This window comes from Venustampulla echinocandica (genome assembly GCF_003357145.1).
Source record: "Venustampulla echinocandica strain BP 5553 chromosome Unknown scaffold_3, whole genome shotgun sequence".
Classification (NCBI taxonomy): Eukaryota; Fungi; Ascomycota; class Leotiomycetes; order Helotiales; family Pleuroascaceae; genus Venustampulla; species Venustampulla echinocandica.
In genome coordinates, this window is record NW_022474208.1 from 1,207,404 (window position 1) to 1,227,267 (window position 19,864).

General features: G+C 47.6%; 10 protein-coding genes across 10 annotated transcripts; 6 read left to right on the forward strand and 4 right to left on the reverse strand.

Annotated features, from left to right (window-relative positions):
* Positions 1 to 278: 278 nt before the first annotated feature.
* On the reverse strand, positions 279 to 2,347 carry BP5553_06017 (Ubiquitin-like protein; the record flags this gene model as incomplete). Its single annotated transcript, XM_032014640.1, has 4 exons — positions 279 to 482; positions 532 to 2,032; positions 2,087 to 2,211; positions 2,264 to 2,347. 4 exons carry the CDS (start codon positions 2,345 to 2,347, stop codon positions 279 to 281), a joined length of 1,914 nt encoding a protein of 637 aa, XP_031869321.1.
* Positions 2,348 to 3,092: 745 nt separating this feature from the next.
* On the forward strand, positions 3,093 to 3,790 carry BP5553_06018 (Uncharacterized protein; the record flags this gene model as incomplete). Its single annotated transcript, XM_032014641.1, has 3 exons — positions 3,093 to 3,114; positions 3,165 to 3,466; positions 3,518 to 3,790. The coding sequence occupies 3 exons, from the start codon at positions 3,093 to 3,095 to the stop codon at positions 3,788 to 3,790; spliced, it is 597 nt and encodes a 198-aa protein (XP_031869322.1).
* A 744-nt stretch (positions 3,791 to 4,534) lies between these two features.
* On the forward strand, positions 4,535 to 4,897 carry BP5553_06019 (Uncharacterized protein; the record flags this gene model as incomplete). Its single annotated transcript, XM_032014642.1, has 1 exon — positions 4,535 to 4,897. One exon carries the CDS (start codon positions 4,535 to 4,537, stop codon positions 4,895 to 4,897), a length of 363 nt encoding a protein of 120 aa, XP_031869323.1.
* Positions 4,898 to 5,010: 113 nt separating this feature from the next.
* Positions 5,011 to 7,448, reverse strand: BP5553_06020 (uncharacterized protein; the record flags this gene model as incomplete). Its single annotated transcript, XM_032014643.1, has 7 exons — positions 5,011 to 6,144; positions 6,189 to 6,462; positions 6,513 to 6,652; positions 6,697 to 6,922; positions 6,980 to 7,084; positions 7,134 to 7,333; positions 7,392 to 7,448. 7 exons carry the CDS (start codon positions 7,446 to 7,448, stop codon positions 5,011 to 5,013), a joined length of 2,136 nt encoding a protein of 711 aa, XP_031869324.1.
* Positions 7,449 to 7,571: 123 nt separating this feature from the next.
* On the forward strand, positions 7,572 to 10,349 carry BP5553_06021 (uncharacterized protein; the record flags this gene model as incomplete). Its single annotated transcript, XM_032014644.1, has 1 exon — positions 7,572 to 10,349. One exon carries the CDS (start codon positions 7,572 to 7,574, stop codon positions 10,347 to 10,349), a length of 2,778 nt encoding a protein of 925 aa, XP_031869325.1.
* Positions 10,350 to 10,519: 170 nt separating this feature from the next.
* Positions 10,520 to 11,536, reverse strand: BP5553_06022 (uncharacterized protein; the record flags this gene model as incomplete). The annotated part of the gene is made up of 1 exon (XM_032014645.1): positions 10,520 to 11,536. The coding sequence occupies one exon, from the start codon at positions 11,534 to 11,536 to the stop codon at positions 10,520 to 10,522; it is 1,017 nt and encodes a 338-aa protein (XP_031869326.1).
* A 1,642-nt stretch (positions 11,537 to 13,178) lies between these two features.
* Positions 13,179 to 13,561, forward strand: BP5553_06023 (uncharacterized protein; the record flags this gene model as incomplete). Its single annotated transcript, XM_032014646.1, has 2 exons — positions 13,179 to 13,295; positions 13,406 to 13,561. 2 exons carry the CDS (start codon positions 13,179 to 13,181, stop codon positions 13,559 to 13,561), a joined length of 273 nt encoding a protein of 90 aa, XP_031869327.1.
* Positions 13,562 to 15,055: 1,494 nt separating this feature from the next.
* Positions 15,056 to 15,748, reverse strand: BP5553_06024 (uncharacterized protein; the record flags this gene model as incomplete). Its single annotated transcript, XM_032014647.1, has 4 exons — positions 15,056 to 15,070; positions 15,127 to 15,239; positions 15,292 to 15,540; positions 15,598 to 15,748. 4 exons carry the CDS (start codon positions 15,746 to 15,748, stop codon positions 15,056 to 15,058), a joined length of 528 nt encoding a protein of 175 aa, XP_031869328.1.
* A 303-nt stretch (positions 15,749 to 16,051) lies between these two features.
* On the forward strand, positions 16,052 to 16,984 carry BP5553_06025 (uncharacterized protein; the record flags this gene model as incomplete). Its single annotated transcript, XM_032014648.1, has 6 exons — positions 16,052 to 16,075; positions 16,152 to 16,160; positions 16,243 to 16,314; positions 16,365 to 16,670; positions 16,720 to 16,795; positions 16,890 to 16,984. The coding sequence occupies 6 exons, from the start codon at positions 16,052 to 16,054 to the stop codon at positions 16,982 to 16,984; spliced, it is 582 nt and encodes a 193-aa protein (XP_031869329.1).
* A 423-nt stretch (positions 16,985 to 17,407) lies between these two features.
* BP5553_06026 (Mitochondrial pyruvate carrier) lies at positions 17,408 to 18,168 on the forward strand (the record flags this gene model as incomplete). The annotated part of the gene is made up of 3 exons (XM_032014649.1): positions 17,408 to 17,480; positions 17,662 to 17,734; positions 17,898 to 18,168. 3 exons carry the CDS (start codon positions 17,408 to 17,410, stop codon positions 18,166 to 18,168), a joined length of 417 nt encoding a protein of 138 aa, XP_031869330.1.
* Between the last annotated feature and the right edge of the window lie 1,696 nt (positions 18,169 to 19,864).

Here is a 19,864-nt window from a genome sequence, read left to right on the forward strand (position 1 = left end):
CATGTATCGTTATATACTAGTTGGTTGACATGCATGCTACCCAGCAATGCGCCCAATGCCCCATAGCCTATTCATATGCAACATAATACTCCGAGGTATCACCACCTGCCCCATTCGTCATTGATATTCTGTTATCATCACTCCCCAAGCCCCTACCATTTGTATCGGCATAGTTACCAGCCATCCATTAATCCCCTATCATGTACCTGTCGATCGAGAAGATTCATTTGTCAAAAAGTTTCCTATATCGAGGTCTAAGCTAGGATGATGGAACTACCTTATTCTAGCCTTACCCCGCCAACCCTCTTAGCAAGTCGCTCATCGTTGCCATCACCGCCAGACGGCGATGGCCGTTTGGGGGGTCTCTCACCAGTCGATTGTAGTATTGCCAGTAACGTTGCCCAACCCGGTGTAGATACCAGTTGATATCCGTCAGCGAGATCGTGTTGCGTGGCTACCCGGCAAAGAAGAGATTCTTCATCCTGGAAAGAGTCAACTTGAGTACAAATAACAAGTTGAAAATAAGCTTACCTTGCTCAAGATGCCGCATCCATGGAGGAAGCAAAGAAGGTGGAAATCAGAGACTGTCATAATGCCTTCGCCAGACTTATCCATACCAAGGCGCTTGCCCACATCCTTGAGGTCCTGGTCTTGACCGATAACCGCACGATTTTCGATTGGGAATCCAGGTGGCTTGGCCATGAATAGCGGTTTTGGATCGCTTGGAAAGCCGTGTGTCAACGTAACGAGGAGGTACTCGACAGGAAATGACGGTTTTGCGTTCTCTTGTACGCTTGCTCCATACTCATTGATGCGCCGGTAGAAGACCTCGGGTATGTATCGAGTGCGGCTTTCAGCACCTTCATCATCCTCCTCGTTACGGACGAGCATAACGTGTGGATCAGCTGAAGGTTCCACGATGTCTGCCCGAACCATCTCTACAGCGGAATTTGAGACTTGATAACCAGAAATAGCAATCTGACCTGACTCATCTCCAGTTATGACACAGGTGACAAAGGCAGAACCGAACCTTCCAGTGTCACTCCATTTCGTCGGTTTGGGGTGTTGTGCTTGCAGGCGAGCAGCGAAACAAACTTCGAGGGAGGATAGGTAATAGGAGTCGATGTGGCGTTTGCATAGGACCGATCCATCGCCAGCACCGGCATCTAAAAGGTCAGTCCAAATGACGCCCACCTTTTGTAACCCACAGAGTCGTGCAACCTCATCGATTTCCTTCTCATTCTCCCACTCATTCAAAGTAACACCATCAACTTCATCAACCTGCGGTGGTTCGTAAATGGCTTCGACGATAGCCTTTATACCTAAGGGGACTTCGGTATATTCCGCATACCTGCCATACAGGTATCCGAGTCTCTGTGCACCAGATCTCCTCCAAAAGTTCAGCAGATTTTCGATTATCGACGCATCCGCGAACTCAATATGATCCACCATCCGAAACGGTTGTGGTTGCAACGTTATAGCGCTCGGTTGGCATTTCGTGCAGATTCCAGCTGGGAATGGGGGGTGGCCGCTTGGGCAGTCGCTCTTGACTCGGTAGTAAGGCTCAGTGAGGGGCGGCATGAAAGAACTCCCTAATTCGGGTTTGTTCGTGGCTGAGTTGATTTTGCGAAGGTATGAGTGGAATGACAGATTCTTAATCTTCTTCTCTGCCAAGTACTCGGGGTTATAAGGTTCAAGAGGGGTGCAGAATTCACATGCGCCTCGATCTCCATGTCTGCACATTTTTGGGTCCCGCTTCCGAGGTATCCTGCCATCCTGCTTGTCTAATCGGCTATCTAAAGCTGATTGCTTGACGACTTCCCAAGGATTCTTTATCTTTTGCGAAGGCGAGGTCACCGGTAATGGCTCAATGGGGAGGAGGTCCATATCCGGTAATACCGCTTGCCCATTCAGTCGATTCGTCGATGTTTCGAGAGGATGTGATGGGGTCGAGGTCGATGTAGCACCATTCGCATGTCCATTTGACAGAGCATCCACCTGTTTATAGTTGATGAATACGATATCACCATGCCTGAAGAGGGGCGTCAGCAAGGAAGTTGTGCTTGCAATATGTATCATGTCTTACTTCAAGCCTATTGCTGATACTGGGTGGCGTCCTATATCTTTGAGGTGTTTGACATCTCCACCGGCTGGTGCATTGGACAGAGTTAACGTGTCAAAATCAACGGTTTTGGGTAGGACTTCTGAAAGCTGGGAAGGTTGTCAATACAAGACCAGTGCCCCAGACTAATCGTGGACGTACTTTCTCTCCAAAGCGAGCAAACGTATCTCCTGGCTCAACTGTGATACGCACAGTGCCGTCTGGGCCTCGGGCGCGTACTAGCATATTGCTCTGGTTGCAAAGGTGGAGATGTTATGGGTAGTTGTCCCCGAGTTCAGGATTATGGGTATGTAGAAGTGAAGGCGGATGTGGAAGAGGCACAAAGGGACAAAGTGTAACTCGGCTCCGAGGATGAATATGACCAAGGATATGAGGAAACTGAGTGATACCACTGATCGAGAGGTGAGTGGCAATAATCAAGGCAAAGAAGTGGAGAGAAAGCTACAGAGAGCTGTTGTTGGAGACTGGAGACTGGAGTACCTTGCAGTAGTTCAGTTCAGCATTATAGCTGTCAAGCTGGTTGCGTGGTGGTGTGCAGCCTTGGCTGGACGGGCCGAGGTTTTAGCGGCCACCGACATGACCAAACCTTAAAGTTATACTTGGCCTCATGCTTTTGCGAAGTAACACGTCTTCCGCCCAGCACCCAAGGTCCGCAGTTACCTCCACTTCAATTCTCGGTCTCTCATTTACGAATACCTCTCCCGTTGACGAACTTCGATATCCAAGGCGTATTGACCTCTGACTGGGACCATCACAACCGCGCCCTTCGCGCATCCAATATATTTCGGAGACTGTCTCTGGTCTTGCTCGAGGAAATCTCCCTCCCCTCAAAACCTCCACTATTGTCAATATCCGTTGGCCCATTGCGACATAGAAATCCCCGGCGATGCTTGACATAAACTGGTTGGGGCTGGTGCTCCCTTTTGCATATATTGCTGTTCTTCTGGGTTCTTTGATCACATTCGCATCCATGTACCGGAAACGGAAAGCTGGTCAGTAATTCCCCAACTTCACCTAATGGACTGCCCCTGACTCCACGCAGCTAATTCTGCAAACCTTGCACCATGGTTCCCACCACACTTGCAACGAAATATATACCTTTCGTTGCTTCACCTCGACCCGGCGGAAGGGAAAGAGAAGTCCCCCGCGGTGCCAGAGAGCGTATTGCGCGCTGCGCTATTACGAAGAGCAGTGGAAGACATAAGGAGAATAATCGAAATTAGAAGCGCAAAGCAAGCTTGCAGTACTTTGCTGCAACGAGGCAGTATCGGAGACGACCTCTGGCAACGCTTCTTAAGGGCTGAGAAGGAGATGGAAGAGGAACTGAGAGATGTGGTCATGGAGGTTAGTAGACAGCTTGTAACGGAGATGGTATGGTTATACTAATTAGACCAGGCAAATGCGCTCGCTCCCAACTGGGGCCAGACGATATTCCAGTCTGCAAACGAGATCGCAGCAGGGACCATGTTCCAAAACCGCCTAAAGGAGATCCAAGCCCAAACCGATGTGGAGAAGGAATGGTGGGAAAAGCGAAGGGCATCTATCCAGTCAGAGTTCATGAAGGAGCTTGATATACCAACCACCACGGTTGGCAAATCTAGCGACGATGACGCGGTTTTGGTTGAAAGCGCGAACGGAAGCATCAGGAATAAGAAGGGCAAGAAGTGAACATTGCGGGACGTGGAAAATTCATTGTGATAAATGCTGTGTCAGTGGATGTACATTGCTGCAAGGGGGCGTTTGGGCGAAATGGGATACTTACATCTGTACGATATTCTGGGCAGACAGGGCAAAGGTATGAAATTTACCCATTTTCACCCTATAAGCCATTGTTCGTCACCAATCTTCAATCTGCATAGTGTTCCATTGTTTAAACGATCAAGAGTGCTATTTTACTCCAGCACAAAGCCATTCCCTTTGCTCTCTTTGTTCCAAATTCGTCACCTATCAAGGAAACGAGGCTGAAGCATGGGCAGTCGCCACGTAGCAACAAAGACCAGGTCTCAAAATAGAATCCATTATTCAATGTTTCCAATTAGCCATAGTCTTGCAAAATGAAATAAAGGAAGAACCATCACAAAGAAGTCTCAGCTTGATTTAAAGAGCTGAGCTTGTATCAACCTTCTTCCACAAGTTCAAGAGCCCTCTCGGTTTGTCTCGCTTTCATTTAGTGTTTTCTTATATTCACCACAGAAAAGAAGGCTGCTGGCAGCTCCCAAAAACAAGCACGTAACGCCCTTCTTGCTATCCAAATATAAACCCATACACGCAAAACAGTCGTTAAGCCTTGGTCATACCTCATTTTTATTTAGCATTACAAAACAAAACAAATCCAAAAAGCACGCTTCAATGCGAATGGCTCTCACCACCCGGCGATCCCAAAACCCTGAGCTGGACGCAAAGATCCAAAAAATGGCCCTCACCCTACAGCCCCTCGTGAGTCTTGCCGATGGCAGATATCACCCAGACTTCCCGTTGACATTGCTCAACTTCTGGGTGCTCACTTCTGAGCAACTTGATGACATGGCGCATTTTTACCATCAGAGTACCCCTGGCGACTTCACATCTTCATATCCGTGCCCCGTGGAGTGGAGGAGGGATGCGGCGTTGGAAGATAAGCGGCGGAAGATAGGGAGGTTTATTGGCCTCAGGGGATGTGAGACGCCGATTAGGGAGCAAAGTGAGGAGGAGATTAGAGAGGAGATGAGAAGGGCGGCATGGATGGAGGACGAGGAGTTAATGTTTCGGAGGAAGTTCGGGCCTGGGAGGCTTTGATGTTGAGGCGGTGGTGCTTCTAAAAGTATATTTGGTCGCCAATAATAACCTATCCAATTTCTTTTTGTTTTGAAATAAATGAACTCATATAAAGTGGTTTGTATTAAGTATCATCATAATCCCTTCCATGATACCTTAGCTAGATGGTCTGCCTTTTTCTTGCTTTGCTTAACCATTCCCAATAGATTCAAGTCAGCCATGCCCCTATAGAACTGCATCAAAGGGCCTCGTTCATCGGATTCTTCAGCTTCACCCCCTGCCACGGTCTCCAAGAACGAGGACCAAAGATCTGCCACATTAATTAGAGAAGGAGCTTCGAGATATTTTTGATAGAGAATTGCTGTCTCTGGTTGTGTTGGAGGTAAATTTTGGTCAATTCCGGAAAGGTATTCCTGAGGGGAGGAGAGCGCATGCTCGATGGCGGCTCTAGGTCGGGGGACGAAGACATCAGCAAAGGGCGTCGTGGAGTTGCAAAGCCATACTTCGTTCAGAAATAGATGCTGTGGGTTCTCCAAAGTAAAATACTCTTCAAAAAGCTCCAGCAAGCGTCCGACGAGTCCCTGGTATTCCTTCTCGGCCTCGCTAATTGTGGATTTCTGGTAGCTCAACTGAACCCTCTGAGCAATGACCGTGGTCCGCAGGCCTTTGCTATGGATGGACTCGCTACTGCGGATCGGAACTCCTTTTTCAACCGCCGTAGCTGTCAAAGTCTTGACCTTTGTTTCTATAAGTTTAATATCTTGGAGAAATTCCTGGTCGGCTTCGGCCCATCCATCAAGGTCCATCGCAGAGTTTCCGTGTTTAATGGCCGCACGTATTTTTTCAGTAAGAGAGATCAAATCCTCAGGCGTCATGCGCTCAAGTGAGTCTAAAAGACGCCTAAAGAAATCCGAATCTTTCAATGCGCCCCCGAACACTGTCAAGTATAAGTCGATTCCACCAGGTCCATCGGTGGTTGCACTTTCTAGGATATGTAGAGCCCTCAGTAAGCAGAGGATCTTTCCATCCTTGGAATGGAGCTCGGTTTTAATATTCTGAGCTAGAATAGCGTCATCTTCAAGCAACTCTCGAGCGCCATTTATGTCCCGGACTTCAATCCTTTCCACCACAGACCGGCGAAATGACGGTAGCATACGGATGGCCTCATAGTGGCAGGGCTGAAGTTGTCCGATATATTCTAAAGAATTGCTCGAGGTATTACCAAGGAAACTCAGCGGATTCCCGTAAAAATGAGACATGTATGCATACTGTTTCTGTCAGCAGTGAACTATTCGTGGAGGTTATGAACTACCTTCAAGGCCGCAATAAATGACTGGACACTCGGAATATGATGATGCTGCCGTTCCACCAGCATCGATACCAGCGCTGGTCCCAATCGCAAGTACGCCTTGGAGCTGGCCACGGCCTTTTGGAAAACCCTTTCAATAATGCTATTGGTTTGCTCCACGTCGACTTGTGCACCATACAGCGAACGACTTGCAGATCTAGGAAGCCTCTCCCGAAACAACTCGACTGAGGTGGCAATACCAAAAAGTAATACAAATGGAATACGGTCCATCCAGGATCTAGAGCTATTAAAATGGCCCTATCGTTGTGAATATTGGGTATAGCATACCTCAACAAGATGATCAACTCAACAAGCAAATTAGTCTCGAATCCTTCACTATCTTGAATTGCCACGACCACTCTTTGACTGCCATGTGCTGTGACAAAGCTTCGAAGTATCTCTAAATCGTAGTACAATAGTTTTCGATCCTACTATGTAAGCTTAGTAGTTTCAAGGGGAGGCTAATATTTACATTTAGCTCCGCAAGCATATCATCGTCGTCAGATCTTTGATTCGTCGCGTCACGAATAAGCTTCTTGAGAATGGCTTTCAAGTTCGCGGCATCTCCTGATCGCAAGATGACCACTGGCCCATCAATATCTGATTTAAGCCGAACCGATACCTGTCGGAATAGGAGGTCTTGGGAAGCAATATTTGGCCCAGTAACAATAAAGCAAGCTGGAAGTCTCTCATCTCCCCTTTTTACAAATGTTAGTTAGATGTTATCCTTTGGCAAGCAGAAGATGGATTCGTACCAGTTCTCTCTAGAGCTGTTGACAAACGAAGAAACCTCTGCTAGAGTATCTTCATTTGATTCATCAAGAATTGACTGCTCTTGCTTAGCTAGGCGGCCAAAACCCCTAAAAGACGCATTGTAGCTATACCTGAATTCGTGCATCTGTTTCTGACCAGCATTTTTGGAAAGTCTCCTGACGCCAACGCGCACTCTCTTCGCTTTCTAGACCTCCCAGCAGCGGTTCGAATCTCAAGAGGCTCGGTTTGCCATGTGTTTGTATTCCAGGCTGTTTTGGTTTGGTTACCCTCCGTCGTTTTGTAGGTCGTTCAGGAGCATCGTCGGTACTAGTATCTGGAGTATATATGTACGCTGGCTATAGAATATTTAGCTTGAACATATCGTAAGAAACTACTCAATATAATAGAATATACCTGATGGTCGATTGAATCAAACCCGGCATGGCTGTTGGCCTCCGCGTTGTCCGACATTTGAAATGGGGAAGACGCGTAGTGCGGATGGTGGAACGCGACGAGGCGGAAAATGCAAGGCTCTCGACTACAAAAAAGTTTCTAGACTCGACCCTGTACAAATCCTCATCAACATCCACACCTATGCCGCCTCAATCATTTCTAGCTCCTAGAACTCGTGGTTTCATATGTCGATCTTGTCTCTCGAGGTTACATGTGCCTCAACGACAATGGCCGCCGTGGATGGTGCGAAATGCGACGAACGACAATGGACGTTCCCGCCCCGGCAAGAGCAATCGGCCGACCCCTCCAGACCAACCAGTAATTAGATTCTTTGATGAGACACCAGATGGCGATAGGAGGGAGATATTCGATGATGAAGAGGAAGCTTTCTTGGAATCGGTGGGCTCAGAAGTAGATGAAATGGAACAGCGGCGGAGTCGTTTCCTAGACCACACGAAGGACGATCCCGACGGTTATATTGACGAGGATATGGAGGATGCTATTCAAGGAAGGATAGATGAAGAGGAAGGTATGGAGGACATAAACGCGGCAAATGAACATTTAGAGGATTTGATACAGAGGATCAAAAGCCTTTCCGACAAAGAAGTTGTGACCGAGGAGGACCGTTTGCAAATCCGGGAGCTTCTATACAATATCAAAAAGCCCAGTAGTAAGGCTAAGCCCAGAGATATGGAAGCTGTGGGCTCTAGATATGGTATGGCTCCTGCTCCCACACTTCGGAAATGTATTGATCATCCCATAGTGCCACCCGACCTGCTACCTCCGCTCGACCAAACAGGCCAGAAAGTACTGTCACCGAAATTTCCACAAAAAGGCTCAGATAGTGGAAGTCTGGATATCAAAATGCCTATGAAGCATTTCCCAGAATCTGCCCGAAAACACATCAATGCCCTGCATACTAGCTTGCTTCGCGCTTCAGGGACCGTCGATACCCAAAACTCCAACTTCCGAAAGAGCGTATGGAAGTCATATTTGATGTGTCGAAGTGCCCTGTTATCCGCGCCTCAGAAAGTTCCATTTGGTATTTGGTCCGGCCTCTGGGCTGTGCTTTCAGGCGTGGATCCAACCGATTACGTGGATCGTATGGCGCATGTTAAATATCTAGGTGACGACCTGCAAAAGGCAGGCGTGCCAATGAATCTGGAACAAACTCTCCTGTATATCGAAGCCCTGCTGGTTCATGGCGATCTGGATACGGCAACCGAGTTTTGGGAACGGGCTGGGACAGAAGCCGGGACCAGCGAGATGTTCGGGGATTACTGTGACCTAGGGGTCAAGCTCTTTTGCCAACTTGGCCAGCTTGATCAATCATTAAGCACTGCGGAGCTGCTTCTTCGAACTACCGACGATCCATCGGCATATAGGATATTACTCCCCATCATTCAAGCATGCTTGGCTTCCCAAACAAGCAGTGCTGTTGAGATGGCTTGGGAAATGTACATTAGGCTCAGGGTCAACTTGGGGTCGCAGATGGAAATGAGTGACTACGACACCATTACTCTGAGCTTCTTGGAAGCAAATCAACCAGATCTCGCGCTAGCTGCCTTCAAAGACATGATGCTGACGCCTGATATGCCCAAAACCTTAGATTCCACGGCTATATATACATCCTTTGCGAAAACAACGGATAGCCCGGGTTTAACTGCAATCAAAAAGGGCGGGCTAGATCATTTCGACAGTCGAACTCTTTCGTCGCTACCATCCAAATTCAATAACAAATATTTCTTTGGAAGCTGGATGAAGAAGCTCATTGGGGAAGGGGAGCTTGACGCTGCACGGAAAGTCCTTGATCTAATGTCTCACCGCCGCATACGTCCAGACGCCCGACATGTAAATGGTCTCATCGGTGCATGGATCCGCGATGGGACAGCAAAGAACGTGGCTTTAGCTGAAGATATGGCCTGGAAGATGATCAATACCAGGCTAATGTTTGTCAACGCTCGCAGTACTAAGTATGAGCTGGGTGGCGTTCTACGCACAGTCGAAAGTTATGGCAGACCGGATGGACGAAGTATTTTCCTGACTCCAAGTGCCACTATTGAAACTTTCTGTATCCTCATGCAGCAATACAGACGGCGGCAACAGTCGCAAGCCCTCCTGGACCTTTTCGGCACGCTGCAAAAGGCAGAAATCAAACCCAACACATACTTTATGAATGAGTTGCTTTCGATGGACTCGAAATCTCATCGGAGGGATTGGGTATGGAAAACGTACAGAAGCATGACGGAATATGGAGGAATCCATCCTGACTTCGAAACGTTTACTGTGCTGTGGCATAACCTTGTTCAAGCCTCACAGGGCGTGGTTAGGAAGCGACAAGAAAGAGTTGAAGGATTCCCCACTGCGAGGCAGCTATTTGCAGAGATGATGGAGCACAGAACTGTACTAAACAGAGGTGAACCCGTCCCGCAAGAGTTGTACGATTCAATAGTTCTGGGCTTCAGTCTTGTGGAGGATCAAGCGGGGACTGCAGTGGCCTTGAAGGCTCTACTACAGTATTTCAACACAGCTCCAAACGAGGGGACAGCTCGCACAATTATACTCCAACTCGCCCGACTCGGCCAGACAAACGAAGCTGGCTATAAAACGCGGCGCCTCAATCTTCGCAACAACGCCACCAAAGAGAGAATCTCCAATGTAACAAAGATTTTCCACAAATTCAAGCAAGATCGAGACGAGGAATTACTGCGGCGAGGGGTTGTTTTCCAAAATCTTTCCGATCAAGAAAAACGGGAAGAGGCGTTGCTTGTGCTATCAGATCTCCTACGGTTTGCTTTTCAGACAAAAGCAGAGTCCGAGGATCGGAAGATATACACTGCCCTCGAGGTCTCGAAGAGGGCATCGCTGGAGATGGGTGTACCGGAATGTACTCCTTGGGTTTCACACGATGGAGCCTAAAGCGTTTGTATTGATAAGATTTGCAAAAAAGATGTATTTATAGCTTGAATATATCAAGCAGATGTATTATAGTTGTATACCTGTACATATAAACAGGCAAATGCCAAGGGGCATACTTGGACAGATTTGGGTATCATTCCTATCAACGCCAATAAAACAAATTGTAATACTCAGTCATGATCCTCCTCTGTTAAACCCGGACAGCCCTCCATTTCCTCATCTGGATACGCACATTTGCACCAGAAGCAGTAATTGAACTGCTCTCTTAAATGAAGTACTAGCTTGTGCAGTCTTTCCCCAGGATCTAGTGCATTGAAGGCGTCCAGCTCAGGGTCTTCCTCTTCCAGGTCTTCCACGAGGGTATGCTGGATTACATCTTTGCCAAGGGCTCGTCGATCTTCTTTATCCTCGTCTGGGTCATCATACGTTGGTTGTCGGGAGAGACTCTGATGCAAATCATATCGCATTCTCCGATCCCTTTCCTTTTCTTCCCGCTTCCGTATCAGGCCGCGCCACAGCACATTTATCTGTTTTAGAGGCTTCGTAGAGATTGCTCGTCTCTTCGCTCCGTCTCCCACGAATTCATCGGGTGCTCCTCCAGCTTTGAACGTTTCTTCGTCTTCTTTCTCTCCATGCATCCGCTCAGCAACCCTCATGGCGGCTCCAACCTGCCCCTCATGTCTAGCATCTTCCCTCTCCTTCCGGACTCTTTCCCGATAATCCCCCTCCTCGGCCTTCACCCTTTTACCCTCTTTCTCGACCTCCTCCCTGAATTTCCGCTTCTTCTCCGTATCCAGACCAATACCGCCTCTATCCTCCTTCATACTAATCCCCACAGGCTCCAATCGTGCCCCCGGGTTATCCTTACTACCCAGCGCAAGACCAGGCTTGAAGCCCATCTTCGCCATCATAGCCAGACCTTTATTCGTAGAGGACGTCGCAGGGTCCTCGAGTAGCGATCTTGAGAGCGCGGCTTCCCTCTCTGCAGCTTCATCCTCGGCCCGCTCCGCTTTTGATTTCACACGTCCCTTGGCCTCGGATTCGCGCTGTTTGCGTAGCCGTCGCTGTGTATATGTTTCTTTCACCCGAGGCTGGGTAGGCTCTGCGATAACCATGTTCATATAGTCGTCTTCCTCTGCTTCTTCCGATGCGTCATTGGCAGTGGGAACGGGGTCTTCCGTAGGCATATCTACTGTTTCAAGTCCCCAACGATGGGTTGTCCCAATTGTCCTTGGTGACTTTTGTGATGTTCGAAAATGCACTTTATGTATAGCCCAGTAGAGTTGTTACAGTTCGTCAAAACTGGTAGCTGATAAGGGCAAATATTCGGTTCGCTACCGAAGACGGAGGAGACAACGGCAAATCCCCGGCCGTCTCACCCTCCGGCTCAGCATTCCGGCCTCTCTGAAAGATCAGCAATCAATCCTTCACCCAATAGCGAGTGCTATTGTATCAGGGCAATATGCACCTAACAAAGCTCCGGTCAGCTCTGCAGCTTGGAGAAGTAGTATGACGATTTGACCAAAGTCCATTTCTCCTTATTGGCATTCTGCACTCCTATAGCCCTCTATTTTTTTGAAGCCGCGACTAGTAAGTTGCAACACCCCATTCCATCTCTATTGGTACCAGCAATCCAGTGGCTACACTACGACGTACGGCGGAGTTTAGACATGTCTTTATTGTCTTACCTTTGGTGTACTCGAAGGCCATCAAAACAGTTTTCCAGGCACGATTTCATGTCAATGTTCCTTGATACTCCCAGTACAACCTTGTAACTGGGATGCGAGGTGACACCGTCATCCAAGAACATGGAGTAGAAGTCTACCGACCTAAGCCCCAATTGTACGAGCGAACGGAGCCCCGGGAAAGCCCAAGGAATGAATGCCCGGACCTCAGGAGTTACTCCAGCTTCTAACTATCTCCAAGATCAAAGATCTCCGGAGCTCTGTTTTATATACTGGATTTTGGCTTATGTACTGGATTACATACTGATGGTATGTCAAGCGAATTCTTGTAGTCCAATTAAGTTGGTCGCAGTTTTTGTGCCTCGCAAGGGCGCAACGGCGAGTCTCAGCCATATGCAATAGCAATTGGCCAACCGACATTGGTCAACAGACATTCCCTCCCCTTAAGGACAGTACGAGTACATGTTTCCGAACTATATCCGAGTTTACCGATACATTTTGAGGTTGCACATATAAATATCGAGTATATTTCGTACCTATCGTCCCAATAAGTGACAGAAGTGAGGGTGTATATGGGCTTTGGGCGTTCTGTAATATACCCAATACAAGCAGTCATGCTACTATTCCGAACCAAGTGCGGGGTTTCCCCGCGATGGAGAATCGACTGGACCAAGCACACTAGTTCCAAATCGCCCAGCTGCAGTTGTCGCCATTATTGCTCTTGTGTTACTTCGCGAGTGCTTTGGACAAATCAGTGGAGGCCTGCTTGCGTAGTCACCCTGTTTTGGCACGAGAGGATATACCGGGCTAGGTTTAGCGGCATGTAGTGGCGCACCGCTTTGAGGGAACTTGGATGAGATCATTACTCAATAATGGACTCCGGAGAATCGTCCTATATGTGTAAGCTATGTAGGGACGCCCGGAGGTACCACTATGTAGGAGTGCCGCTTCGTAGAGGGTATATCTAAGCATTCGTCTTCTGACCTCGCCCTTCCTCCTCTCCTAATCTCTATAAATTCCTTTGCCACCCTCTCTCCACGCATTCATTTCCCAAAACAGCTCGCTCTCAGATCTTAGATCTCTATTGCTTTGATCCTACTACCGTCTCCTCACACACGAACGACCAATTTCTTCTCCATCAGCTATGCCATCATCAGGCGAAACCGGGGCAGGCGCCTACGTTAGAGGTGGTATTGGCAAGAAGAACACGCCTACAAACAACATCAACGGAGATCACCCAGACCCTAACTCTCCAAATACGGTATGTCAATTTCTCTCCGGCCGTGATTGCTAGCTCTTCTATACCTGCTCGATCCCTCCTCCTCATGCTTAGCCACGAAAACCACTTACTAATAGGCGATGATATAATAGGACACTGGTAAACTGGGCAAAACACCCTCCAGACGCTCGCCCAGCTTCAGCGGTCTTGTTGATCAGAAGCGTAACAAGAAAGATGAGGAGATAAGGGCGGCTCATAATGACCAGAAATTTCGACAGGGAATGTTTGGAAGGATGTGGAATAAGTGAGTTTTGATTGTACTTTGGTTTTGTGTCCCTATGGTTAGGCTCAAAATTCGAGGGGCCAGTGAAGGAGTGCGCTTTTGCTAAAAAGAAGATGCTGATATTTCGTCTTGTTATAGCTTTGTGTCGAAGTAAAGAGGCGAATAAACGATGACCCAGCAAGGGGTCTGTTGCAGTCGAGGCTTGCCACAGACGGCAGCTAAACTGAGACGGGGCTACAAACCAGTCGTGGATTTATAGAGGTGTGTGGGTGTTAATGCGATTAAGAATGGGAATAGGAATTGGAATAGGAAATGCGAGTGTAAGGTAGGTAGGCAGTGGTGTGCACGGCGTTCTTGACTGTTATCAAACACAATTACAACTATAGGGAGCTGGGCTCGCATCATGCAGTTTATACGGTGGAATTTATGGGCCTCAATTGAAACTATGATTCTTCAATCGTGCCCCGAGTAAAATGCCATGAATATAAAAATGTCAGATATTGACCAGATGATTAGGCTGAGGGGTCTAGAACATCCTATCCACGAGGCGGGAGTGTCCTAAAATCCGGTTACATCATCGACTTCTTCTATATAACACTACTGCCTTAGTTCTCATCCCAAGCATCAGGGTGTCTTGGTATCTTTCATTAGGTTCACATTTAAAGCCATGGCGTGTCTCCACTCGTACGCATCACCGTCTCGTGAGATAGCAACTAAATTCCCGCGATAATTGGTTCGGATGATGATTGAAGCAGCCCACAACATTCAGTAGGACGGATGGATAATTTGGATATTTAATTCTCTCGCTTTGGATAAAAGATACACTGGTTTGCCTGAACGTAAGAAGCACCCCATTTCCTTTCACTTCCACCAAGATATGCGGAGTAAATAAATCATCTGATCGATAATAAGTTCATGTTTTAACACCCAACACCTAAACGCATATCCGGCAATAGGTCAATTCAAGTCCAACAAACCTACCTATAGGATTTAGTAAGAGAATATATTAGGGACCAGGAATATCCACTGAGCCTGAGGTGGGGTGGCTATTTATGTCATGATATGACTTTTGGGATCAAGTTTAGAGCCAAACGGCGCGCCAGGTAGATAGCAAAAGTGTAGGCTGGATGAATGATACGGCAGATGGTACGAGCGAAGAGGGATACACCGAAAGCTCCAGATATAAAAAGGTGATATCCTAGGACTCAGTATACCGTGATGACAAACTTCGAGTTAGACGTTCGAGAATCGTCTCACAGCCAAGTAAAACGTAAAGTATCTCGGTCATGGTATCATATAATATTTAATTCACACTGAATAGTCTCACTTGCAATGAGCCGGCAAAATGCCGGTCGGTCTCTGAGGCCGCAGCTGATCAATATAGATCAAGCTGAACAGTTTGGAAAACTGCTTCATTGGGGTTCTGATCCGTAGATGCAGTAAAGTACAGCCAGTGATGCCCGTTTCATGCCTCATCCATTTACTCCTTTTTTCATTCCGATCAAAGTGTGTAGAAAATTTATCGGACAATACCCTGTTATATATATATTAGCAAAAGTAATATATGCAGCTGCAACGAGTGGTACATACCTCGAAGCGGTTCTTGAACCATTTGACGGTCTCATCACGTCTGATCTTGTGGTTGGCACCGACACGGGTCTTGCAGCGGCGACGCTTGGCAACACGCTCACCAGGGCGGGTCACTAGTTATGGTCAATATATTTATCTTCCCCGTCCCGTAGCCGATATACTCACTGCAGGCGTAGAAGTCCATTCCGTAAATGCCGATTCCAGGGTCATACTTGATACCGAGATCAATATGCTCGCTGATACCGAAACCGAAGTTGCCAGTCTCAGAGAAGTTGCGCTTGCGGAGCTCGTACTCCTTGACCTTCAATCCACGCTCGAGGATCTCCTCGGCCTTGGGTCCACGGACGGTGACGTGCACGGAAATCTTCTCGTTACGACGGATACCGAAGGTACGGACAGTGTATCTGGCCTTGCCTGTGAAAAATACTGTTAGGAATCATATGCTGGTTGATTTGATGGTGATTTTCATACTGTAGACTGGGGTTTGACCACTCAGTTGCTCCAACACTTTGGCAGCTCTGGTGAGTCTATCACCAGACTCTCCGACGGAGATGTTGAGGACGAGCTTCTGGATGCGAAGCTCCCTCATGGGGTTGGCAGACTTGTCCTTGGTTTCGGCCATTGTGATTGTCGTCGTGGGAAATTTGTCGTGTTGGTCGAGAATGGATCGCGAAAGTTTCTCGATTTCGAAAATACTGGACAGCCTTGGTGCGTGGTGGGCTCGCTTGAGTGAAATTCCGCGCTAAGCTTCGATCGAGTTAGGCGACAAATTTCCATGGGAGAGCTTCAGCCTCCTCATTCAAGACCCCATCAAGTCGCAACTCGAGAAGCTTGCAAGAGCTGAAGAGTTATTTGAAGTCCAGAAACTTCAATACCCATTCTTTGAAACTCAAGAGAAGCCGTTACATCGCGCATCTCGCCCAACATGGCCAACAAGCAGGGAAAGATGGTGAGTCTCATGCCCCAGTGCCTCCCTTCAGAAGGTCTCTGTTGACATTATAAGCTGACTATTACTCTCTGCATAGGCCGGTCTCGTACGTTACGTCCCTTTGCAAAGACATTCGAACCTTTTTCGTTACTATGCGACTATAGAATGGGGCGCTGATGCAGGAATAGATCAACTACCGGATGAGAGTGACCATGAACGATGGACGGCAGATGGTCGGACAGATGTTGGCATTTGACAAGGTTCGCATTCCTCTAGTCTATGTTTCTCTGCTCCTACTAACTTTCAATAGCATATGAATCTCGTTCTCGCGGATACCGAGGAGTTCAGACGTGTCAAGCGCAAGGCCAACAAAACATCCGCAGCTCCAGGCGCAAGCAGCAGCTCTGCCCCACTTGTCGAGACAGAGGAGAAGCGTACATTAGGTCTTACAATCGTCCGAGGCGCCCATGTTATCTCTCTTTCTGTTGAGTCTCCGCCTCCTGCCGACCCGGCTGCGCGTCTAGGAGCCAGCGCACCAGGTGGTCTTGCTACCAACCTTGCTGCTGGACCAGGAATTGCCCGTCCTGCCGGTCGAGGTGCGCCTGTTGGATTAGCTGTAGGTTTACATAGACTTGTTTCTGTGAATTATAGCTGATTGTTATTAGGGTCCTGCTGCTGGAGTTGGAGCTCCTCCTCCAGCTTTTGGAGGTTTCCCAGGTGCCCCACCTTTTGGCAGAGGAGGTACGTCTAACCCCCTCCCCCTTTATATTTCCGGAGTATTCAGAGCTCTTCTATACTTTTGGAATATTCAGACCAAGTTCTGATATTTCTGCAGGACCCCCACCAGGATTCCCTCCTGGAGGCTTCCCCCCACCAGGCTTCCCAGCTGGACAAGGTCCACCCCCGGGTTTTGCACCTCCAAGAAGGTGATCATGGGTAATGGGGATGATTGGAATTTCTACATGATGAGGAAATGGCGGAGAAAATTTAAGCACAGTACCGGCGTTGTAGGGGAGTTGGGCTTCTTACAAAAATTGGCGACTTGTAGCATAGACACGGCGACCAAACAAATCAAATGGGAATTAGCGTGGCTTGAGAAATACAGTACCTTATCTCCTGAACCTTTCAACCTCCAATTGACTACCTACCTAAAACCTAAAACCAATAGCGACTTGCTTGTTTCTTCGTCCATTATCAAAATGAAAAATAATAAGTGCACACGTGACTAACCGGGGAAAACTCCAAGGCCGGTCACCGGAATAACATCACCAAAAACGCCAAACCCCGGACTCATCGATCTTCCAGCCTTCGCAGTCTAGTCAGCCATTCTCCCTCACGACAACATCCCTCAGAATGGCGTCCTTCTTTTCCAGACTCAATGCGAAGATCCGCTCGCGTCCCATGCTGAGCTATGTCTGCTCTACACGTAAGCCCCCATTCTATCATCACTATCCAATTTATTTCTCTGCGCTTTCGGCGTCGGAGGGGGAGAGTTGTCGGAAAGCTATCTATCTATCTCTCCCCGGGTGTGCGCAGAGGAGGGAATTGATGAAACTAGGAATGAGATATAGATTGAATTGATGCTAATGCTTGGTGGAATTGTGTAGATTTCTGGGGCCCAGTGTCGAATTTCGGAATCCCGTTGGCGGCGGTGATGGATACACAGAAGAGTGCTGATTTGTGAGTTCTTGTTCTGCTTCACGAATATTCCTATTCCCCGTTCCCCTTAAAAGGAACTCCCCTTTTGCCTTTATCCTCCCTTCCCTACCAAGCCCAATCCCCGTCCCAATTCCATGTCACCTTCACAAAACCCCTACACAAAGGCTAACCACCACTTCCTTAGAATCTCCGGCCAAATGACAGGTGCTCTATGCATCTACTCTGCGACCTTCATGCGCTACGCACTCGCCGTCTCACCAAGGAACTACCTACTCTTCGCCTGCCACTTCGTCAACGAGGGCGCACAGCTTACCCAAGCCTATAGGTGGATGCAGTACCACAAGTGGGGCGGGAAGGAGGAGGCCGTGAAGAACAAGGCCGAGGGTGCTGTAGGCAAGATCGAGGGAGAGGTTACTAAGGCCGTGGAGAAGATGAAGGATGCTGCTGGGAAATAGAGGATGGTACCTATTCGTCGTGGAGGGACGGGCCGGGTGTGATAGAAGAGCAAACGTAAACAACAATTTAACGGAAATGGAAGGGTTTGGCATTAGAAATATGCCTGCACTAGTGGGCGTGAAAGTCCTTAAATCATCGAATATGGGGTATATAATTCTACGTATGGGGGGAGGTTTTTTGCAGGCCTGTGTATATCACATAATGGGGCAATTAATCGCTCTGATATTAGAAATTCCCGCTACAGAAATGAAAGAATGGGGATGGGCTTTTTATTTTAAGTAGAGTTTCTGCTGTGAGTAAGTGAGTAGTTCTTTTCGGGGTGGGCTTGTGTAGATAATAGCTAGCTATGTTGATATATTGAATTTAGACTTCTTTATTTCCGTTCCCTCTTAGTAACAACAAGCATGAGCTAGTGTTGTACTCGTACTACTGCAGAATTGGGTTGTTCTTTTAACTCTATAGTTTTATCTATTATCGATTCCTTATTTGTCACTTCTCCCTATCTCTATTCCCTGTTTCTTATCCTCTTGCTTATTTTCAACATATCTACCTCGTTCCCTTGCTATATACCAAGGCATATCATAGTACTATAGACTACTTTACTTCACTTCTTACTACTAACTTACTCTACTGAGATATGTATCTACGAATGCCGGGTTTCCTACTTCCAGGTTTCCTATTTCTAGGTTTCTGTTGTTCTTCTCTAGTTTCCCTGTTATCTGTTTTCCGTTTCCTATTTCCTATTTCCTGGTTTCTATTATCCCTCTCCAGTTTTCCGTTTCCTATTTCCCGGTTTCCATCGTCCCTCTCCAATTTCGTATTTCCCATTTCTAGGCTTCCGTTTCTTATTTCTTTCTCTTGGGTTTCAATTGTCCTTCTCTAGTTTTCCGTTTTCCGTTTCCCACTTCCCAGGTTTCCATTGTCCCTCTCCGGTTTTCCGTTTTCCGTTTTCCGTTTCCCACTTCCCATTTCCCATTCCCGGTTTTCCGTTCCCCTGTCTTTACTCACCTACCAAAAAGCCCTCCCCTGTAAACCCTTTATCTTTTCCTAGCACTCCACCACCCGGTTTCCGGTTTCCCGTTTTCCGTTTTCCGTTTTCCATTTCTCGGTTTCCATTATCCCCCCTCCCGTTTCCCATTTCCAGTTTCCGGTTTTCCGTTTCCCTGTTCTAACAAGCTCACCTATACCAAATACCCCTTCCCCTCCCCTCAAAAATCCCCTTTTCCACCACCCAATCACAACTTCAACTCTGCAACCTCCAACCGCCGCATAGGAACTCCCCAAACATCCGTTACCAGGGAGCCGGCCTAGTTTGAGGCCCGTTTTCACACGTTTTATAGTTACGCCACCTTAGTTAACGTCCATTGACATAAGAGTATCTATCCGCCGATATTAGGGGGCCAATTTTAATGATTTCATCAGGTAGGACGAAGTATGGTGTGTGTGTCAGTGTGGTTGAGGGGATTCTTGGTTCTGGGCACAAGACTAAATGAACGTTAATCTTCACCAAAAGCGTAATAACTATTCTCACATGTGAAATGAGGCATAGCATCAGGTATTTAGTTTATAAGATTTGTATTAACAGCCAACCAGCTCACTTAGCCAGGCTAACTCGACATTCCAGCTATCACGATCGATACCCCAGTATCCATCAGATTTTTACATCTGTCATCCAAAAAAGAACATATATGTGTG